The sequence below is a fragment of the Scleropages formosus genome, chromosome 1 (assembly GCF_900964775.1).
Source record: "Scleropages formosus chromosome 1, fSclFor1.1, whole genome shotgun sequence".
NCBI classification, from domain to species: Eukaryota; Metazoa; Chordata; class Actinopteri; order Osteoglossiformes; family Osteoglossidae; genus Scleropages; species Scleropages formosus.
In genome coordinates this window covers 36,420,775-36,428,949 of record NC_041806.1, presented here as the reverse complement: position 1 = coordinate 36,428,949, position 8,175 = coordinate 36,420,775, and the positions used below count along the sequence as shown (strand labels likewise).

The 8,175-nt window shown below is 36.7% G+C and overlaps 1 protein-coding gene across 3 annotated transcripts; it reads right to left on the bottom strand.

Annotated features, from left to right (window-relative positions):
* Nucleotides 1-7,765, bottom strand: aida (axin interactor, dorsalization associated). 3 transcript variants are annotated; one of them, XM_018743610.2, is made up of 11 exons: nucleotides 7,515-7,765; nucleotides 6,478-6,544; nucleotides 5,655-5,708; nucleotides 5,524-5,578; nucleotides 4,904-4,967; nucleotides 3,886-3,989; nucleotides 3,632-3,640; nucleotides 3,250-3,372; nucleotides 2,749-2,871; nucleotides 1,463-1,580; nucleotides 3-1,179 (listed from the first exon to the last, which is right to left on the bottom strand). In XM_018743610.2, exons 1-11 carry the CDS (start codon nucleotides 7,619-7,621, stop codon nucleotides 1,083-1,085), a joined length of 921 nt encoding a protein of 306 aa, XP_018599126.1. In that variant the 5' UTR covers nucleotides 7,622-7,765; the 3' UTR covers nucleotides 3-1,082. The 3 variants fall into 3 exon arrangements, with proteins under 3 accessions (XP_018599127.1, XP_018599129.1, XP_018599126.1); XM_018743611.2 differs by lacking the exon at nucleotides 3,632-3,640 and having other exon boundaries at nucleotides 1-1,179; XM_018743613.2 differs by lacking the exon at nucleotides 5,655-5,708 and having other exon boundaries at nucleotides 1-1,179.
* Nucleotides 7,766-8,175: the final 410 nt, after the last annotated feature.

Below are 8,175 nucleotides of genomic sequence, written 5' to 3'. Positions count from 1 at the left end.
TTGAATGAATGCCCATCATCTCGCCTTATTAACTAGAGCGAACAGCAAGAAATCCTCCACGATGTACATTACCTTACTCTTCCTATGTCACACCAGGCACATATTAAGCAGCACTTGTATTATTTATTAGAACTTAAAGCACTGTAAATATGTGATTTGATGGTAAACAATACACAATGCATTATTTCATGACAAATCAACAAGCACAAAAACGTCATGAATAGTAAATCCACACAAACTGCACACACGCACACATATCCATCTGCACTAATTTAGTGTATCTTTAGTATATTCTGCTATAGTCTTCATTCTCTGACATTAAAAAAATAAAACCATCTTAAACAAAGATTAAGGAATACAACATTAGAACAATGGCTGAGGGGAAAAACTGCCATGTTTCGTATACTCAAATTGCTTCGGTGGCAACAACATAAAAAGATAAATAATCCACATGCAGTACATGCAGCATCCTTATTTAAGCCCTTTTTGCCAAGATGACCCAAAACTTGTCTGTATCAGGGACTTGATTCCACTTTTCCGCCACAGAACAATCACTCTTTGAGATCCAGGTTTAAAGGAAAAAAAAAAAAAAGCGAGCGACATGAGAAGACCCTTTGATCATCCACTGTACGAGAAACCCTGTTAGTGAGCTGTTACATTATTGGAAATCTCGCTGCGAGGGGATAAATCCAGTTCCATACAAAAGATTACAGGGTAGGGGAGAGCGAAACCGGTAGCCGCAACGTTCATTTCTGCGGTTTCCTGACTTCCTGATTGACAGGTTACAAAACTTTTACCATTTCACAAAAAGAAAACTGAAAAAAATGAATAAGTAAATAAAGTACCCTGCATCTGAATGACTTTGAACATTTTGCCATCTAAAGCTGGTAGGTATTGCATGGCTAAGAGGCCATTAAGTCACTTTCATTTTTATAACATAGGTGGTGTCACTATGCCCTACACTTGATCTGAGTTTAATATTGCTGAGTTCTGTGGAGGTACACCAAATCGGTTGAATGAGAGTTGTGTAAAATGGTGTGAATGTTTTTTATTTTTCTCCTTGCCCTGCCTTAGGACCTTGCTTAGTCTTTGTGCAAAGTCTGATGGAGATGAAGATAGAGTGGTTTCTTTGTAAGGAGATGCAGCTTTTTCCTCTTGAAGTCAGTTGGCTTCTTGTACCTAAGATGACATAATTAGGTCAGTGCTGCATTATGATGCATACATATGAGACTCTTAGAATAAATAAATCAAAGTATATACTTTACATGTTCAACAAAAGTGAAAAAGCAAAAGCCTTTATAGGGAAAAAACCCCAAACTTAGATATTATACAACTATGGAAAACAGCTGGGAAAAAAAAGGAATTTTATTTATAGAAAAAAAAAGAACTCATGAATCTTAATTTTTAAAGATAACTTTACATTCTGAATATACTGCAGATTCATAATTTTAGATGTACTCACAGTTCAATTACAATTGGACCAGGTTTTATTTCATCCATTTCCATGAAAGCAAAACATTTTGTGCTGGTGAATTTTTTCTTGGGTTTGTAGTGTTTAAACTCAAAGAAAATAGCTGCCCCTGAAACAAGAATTACAAGAAATGAAATCATTTCAAAATACAGTACATAGTGTAAGGTGAAACAGTTTAACATTATAGATTTCCATCTATTGAAATAATCATTCAGTCATCCTCAATAACCAGTTAACCTAATGTAGTGTTGCAGTGGATATGAGGGTATCAAAAAAGCTTAAGGCACAAGACACTGTACACCCTGGATGGGGCAGCACCCCATTGAACCACAAACACATTCAGTCATGCATTCACACACTACAGACCATTTAGAGTCACTATGTCATCTGAAACGCACTTGTTTGGACTGTGGGAGGAAACCAAAGCATCCAGCGGAAATGCAAGTAAACATGGTGAGAACATGCATATTCTGCATAAACTAAGCCAGACTCAAACCCATGCCAGACACACAGCCGTGGTGCTGTGAGGCATCAGTTCCACCATAAAACTCATGTAAAATATTATAGTTCAATAAAGTTTAAAAAGCAAAGTTACTTATCTTTCAAATCAATTGTGATATTATTTAGTGTTTAATTAGATTACATAATCCATATGCAGCTACTCATATGATGTAAATGTTACAATTTTGTGATTAGAAATTGACAATTAATGGATAAACCTTTATGCCGCTACTCGTGTCATGTATATTGGTTTATATGGTGGAATGTAACAAACTGCTTAGATTCACGCATCTGCACCTAAGTCTCTTTCTGTTAATGTACTCATAGTATTTTTCTGCAAGCTGTATGTCGCTTTGGAGAAAAGCATCTGCTAAATGAATAAATGTAATGTAAATTTTATAGAGGATTAAATGTAAACAAAGCTTGCCTATAAAGTTTGTGTTCATTTTTAATGTGGAATACTTTGGAATGAAAATAGACATTTACTGTCAGATTATTTTGCAGGGAAATAGGAAATGTCTTTACAGATCATTTTTTACTTGTAGATTTTTTTCAAAATCCAGCAATACTAAAAAGTAAAATCTACAAAATTCAGCATGCAACTGGCCATGAAAGCATGAATATGTGCAATTATGACAAAATTAGCAGTTTTCCAAATCTAAAAACCTGTCAGTCATACCAGCAGCAACTGAGACATGCCAACAGCAAACACTTCATATTTGTTATGAAAAGTTACAGTACAACATAGACAAATGAAAAACTCTATTAAGGGGGACCTTTTGATAATTCCTCGAGATGTTTCTGGATTTCCACATCCACACTGAAGTGAATGTATGTGTCCTCCTTCCTTGTGGCCACAGGGGTGTCCTGCACTGGGTTCAAATCCATGCCGTTCAGGTCTACGAGTACACAAAACTTTGAGTATCGTTAGTTTCAACAGAAGAAACAACCATACAAAATTAAGAAAACTACTCTGAAATAGTGAAATATCTATCATAGCGGTACAGCAGCTTGTCAGACATTGGAGGAAACAAAAAATACTAGCAATTCTTTTTAATGGAATTATACAGAAATAATTAGACGAACATTGAGGGACATCCCCCCCATTATAGTATGAGCTAATACACATTCACAAAAAAATCTGATTTAATGAAAAGAATTACAGATTCACTCACATCCAACAGTTCTGCATTATTATATTACAAATTACTTCTTGGTTTAAAAAATAAAAAAAATTACATTTAAAAAGGTCAAGCATAAAAGGTGTAACTGAATACCTTTTACACTAACTGTAATGTATGGATCGATGCACTGTCCTGCATCTTTGAGGCCAATCTTCTCAATCTTTATTGTGAGAAGTGTCATTCCTGGCTCTGATGGTAACCTTGGCAACAATGTACCTATCAAAAAAAGAATTTAATAGATTATAATTTTTATAGGTTATCTTATTAGTAAATTAAAGTCACAAAAAAATCAGTAAAGTTTCAGTAAAGACTGAATGAATGATCAAATTATTAATCTTAACATTTCATGAAAAAACAACTCTGTGGCTTGATCATTCAGAAGAATACAGCCAATGTGCATTATTTATGTACGTGACTCAACTATACTCTGAAGGGGGAATCCCACCTCAGTGGAGAGCTTTCAACATATCCATACCTTGCAAAGCTGCAAACGGGACAGGCAGTCAGGACAGAATGACAACGCCATGCACAGCACCGAAAGAAAAGAACGGAGGATAAAACAATAACTGGACTACAATACCACAAGCACACTGGGAAGCATATTTCACTGTCAACACTTCTCCTGCACAATTCAAAGCAACAAAGGCAGCATTCACCAGACAGAACATAACACGCCAAACCAAACTGCTGTGTGCTCAGCCTTTCCCTGCATGGCGGGTGGGGGAATACCTGGAACTCTGGAAGGAAAGGATTCGGGTGAGCCTGCACCAACAGCTGCTTCTTCTTCTTCCTCCACCTCCAAATTTTCCTCCTCACCAGGGGCAAGGATTTTCCTGCAAGCAGAACAGTGACAGTACTTTTCTGTACTATAATTGTTCCTTGAAACAAACTTTACAGGTAGCTACACTTCAACGTGCAGGATTATTTTGCAATTAAGCTCAAATTTGAATAAACTGTTGATTGAATTCATGACACAGTTCAGTCAGTGGTGAACCTTTATATAAATGCTAGCTCAGACATTTATCATTTGCAAAAGTTATTATAATTAAAAACATAATTGTTCTTATGAGTCAACATATTTAAAGTTCAAACTAACTTAATCAGTTCTGCTTAAATTTCAGAAATGAGCAAAAATTTTAAAAATCATTGGTGTATCTAAGCTCATACACCAGAACAAATGTGGTATCACATAGTTGTATTATGTCTAGTTATTACTGAATTCAGTCATTAGCTGAACTGTACTAAATTAATGAAGCTGGAGCAGAGACCAGCATGCCCATGGGACTACAAGCACCAGGGCTGAAAAGCAATGGTCTGGTGCCGTTTTCTATATGTAATTTGTTCCACTTGTTTGTATAGCTTTTTGTCTTCCCCCATTGCATTCCAGGGTCCGATGTGTAACGTTAGTCCGCAATGTCAAGGTGATTTTGAAGGAATGTCACAAAATGTTACCCATGTGCATCTTGTAATTTGTCCAGTTCCTTAACACAATACACCGAGTTCTTTTAAACTGATCATTTTTACTAAATCCCTTTTACAATGCCGTTTTTTACCTTTTATTATCATCTACTGCCTTTCACATCAAAGTAAATTATCATCAAGTAAAATTTTGAAGTTTTTTTTACCACAATCTTTGCTTCTGTTGTAACACAAAAGCAAAGTGTTAACTCAGCACCGCTTGTCTTTGTACAAAAGAGATGAGAACTTAAGGGAACATTCTAAGAAACAGATTTTAAATTACTTTTACCTTAAAGGCACCGGTTGTACATCAAAGGGAAAACTTTTGTTATACGTAAGAATATTCTTTATGACTGTTAAAAGAAGGAAGAAAAACAATTCATCAAAACATTTCATATTTAGAAAATGCACTGAAATACCATGCACTTCAGCACTACTATGAAAGCTGATTTTGTCAGGAGTGCACACTCTGTCATAAAGAATCCTATAATATACATAATCCTTACATGAAATAGAAGATGTAAACTGTGGTTTCTGCCTTTAAACTGCTTATATAACAACAACTACTTTTACTATTATATTTGTTCGCTGTCTTTATCTAGTCCTTTAACCCAAAATTAGATTTATTTCTGATACATTTCAGTCATGACATTTTCATTATATTCAGTCAAGTTAACTGTAAAGCTATTAAAGTAGCGTTTCTGTTTATTGACACAGACTCTTGTTACCAATAAAAATGTACATGATAGGTTATTCTTTCTCCAGAAGGGTCCAAATATTTAATACATGCCTCTTTCTCCAGCAAGGCATTTAAGATGGAAATGTGCATTATTCCATTTCATTATTCTCATGACGTTACAGACCAACAAGATTAAAACTCAGTTGTGCATGTCTGTTGAAAATACATACTGGGTTCCAGTTTCTTTAAATCTTCCAGCTTGAATTCCTCACTGGATTGTGTGCACTAAAAAATTAAATATACATTAAACAAAAAACTGTAGCACTCTGGATTAACATGTTTACTTAATTTTTGTACATACCTGCAAGGCTGCACTTCTCATTTCAAGACATGTTGCACATTTCCCTAATGTTTTCTGCAGAGGAAAGATTACATACACAGATTGTTTTGTACAATCCTAGTACATCACAAGGAACATAACAAATATGAAATTGGTTTTGATGCAATTAAGCATAAACAAACTTCCACACTGCAGGTGTGACTTGCTGAACAAACAAACAAACAGATAGGGTTTGACTTTGCATTCATCTAAATTCTTGCAGAGAAAAGAACATAAAAAAGGTGTAATGGGCAAATTAAGGGGCTCTGAATAATCTGCTAATGGTATAAACACTGGATTTATACACTGGAACAAGGAATGAACATGGTGAACGCTCATATTTATGAAACATGGTCTATTTATTTTATTTTTTAAATGCATTCTGGAAATACAGGTTTCTGCAAGGTCTGAAAGAGAAGCAGGACAAACCAAATGAGAGTGAGCAAATGTAATTCTTTTGCTCATAAAGTGCTGCACTCTTCCCTCAGATGGGTTCATGTATTTAATACATTGCTCTATTGTTTCAATCATCTGTGATACATGTAGCAATACTTGCTAAGTAAGTCTAGTTACAAAAGATGGCTTTTTCTGCTCTTGGCACTGAGTTATAGAATCTCTGATTTAGTAGAGTTTATTATCAGAATAAGACAAAGCCATTTTTCACTGGATTGCTTCCATCCTCACTCCGAAGAAGTGCAATGTTAGGTGTAAGACAAGAACATGCAGCAAAAAAGTTAATAATAAATCATCCTTAGATGGAAGCCTTGCAAAAACATGTTTCATAAATTCTATGAAAAATACATACCTTTTGATCCTCTGTAAATTCAGATGAATTTGATGACTGAACTTCTTTCTGCAGCTGCCTTGCAAGTCTGGATGGAATATAACAAAATGCAGTCTCTAAGGAGACATCGGCTATGTTCCCTACACTGTTCAGCTATTTTGACGAGCCTGACATGTACACAACAATAAGAAACAAAGCTCTTCGCTCCTGTATGAATTGCATCAATTTTCTGGAATCTGGCACTTTTTTTCAATTGTCAATAATTGCTCAATTAAATCCTAACTAAGTGTCCTACGTACAGCTGAGGAAACATTAATGATTAAACACTGTGACAGCATTGCATCTAATTAATTATTTGGGGTTTAAAAGGCTCAAGGAAAAAAAAAATATATAAATAAAAGTTCATGTCATGGTTACAACAAAAGAGTGGTAAAAATAAAAAATACACAATGTACTTATGGCTATTTGAGCGCTGCAAGCTACTTTGTGCAAATCGTGCTTTTTTCATAGCGGTGTGACACATTTGGTGCTGGCAGTTTTAACACAGAATGACAGCACAGCACAGCTCCACCCAAAACAATAGGGTTAGGGTGTGGCAGAGTTTTGCTGAGGTCTCCGAACATCTCCACAGCTCGCACTTGCCAGTTGCCTGGAAGTGTCACCAAACGTACAGTGGTCCAAGAAAAAAAAAAAAAAAAAAAAAAAAAACTAACTTTGGTGGCTCCACATCCATGTTAGAAAGCTGCAGGAAATAGGCAAGGCTGCAACTTCTCCGCTGTACATGATGATGTGAATAAGTTCATCGGCAACTTGTCAACATTTCGGAAGAAGTTACAGTAGAAAATGTTATCGGTGCTCACTTGAACCCTGCATAGCTACCAAAAAGTGCAGGAAACGTACATTTATCAATTGGAAAAATAAGTACAGTACGTGATCGACACCCTCACCACACAACGCACAATAAAGGCAAGCCGCGGAACAATCAAAAGTGTTTATTTCGCCCCCCACCTAATTCCTAACCGGCCAGTTTAATTCACAGAGAAATGTTTGCAACTTACATTTGGTATTCATCAATTGCTTCCACTAACTGTCCCCAGGAATCAAAGTCCGTGCCTTTCTTAAAACTCGCATGCCATTTCTGGATCGTCTTGGTCACATCCGACATTTTCACAAAAGTCGAGACGAGTGGCACGATGTGCTCTCACGTTGGCATCGCCGGTAGGATTTGATTTCCCTCTCCCGTGTGATCGAGTCCCAGGTGCGGGCGCTCCGACTGCCCGGTGTTACAGTCCACACCGACCCAGCCCTTCTGTCCTCTCACCCAAACTTGGCTCCGGCGAGAGAAACGGAAGTCCCGCCCCCCGATCTGCGTGGAACGTCCATGTTTGAGAGCCCCCTGCCATAGAAATAGTGCATACATTTTTCGGAGGGAGCCTCTAGCTTGTCCGTTCAGTAAAAACGAGCTACTATTTATGTAAATATAATGGGACACACGTATGAGAGAGGAAACCCAACGTATTACATTATTTTACACGTGCTGTGCAATAAAAGTCTTCTTCAGGAGGAGCCGGTGTTTCACCGAATCGTCTAGCAAGAGAAAAGCCCCATCAGTTACGAAAACGTAAAACAGCATGTGCTTCATTGTGGCTTGTTGTGCTTTGTTTCACTCCCACTTATTTATTCACATTACAGTCAGCTTAATACTTGTGGGTATGTTAC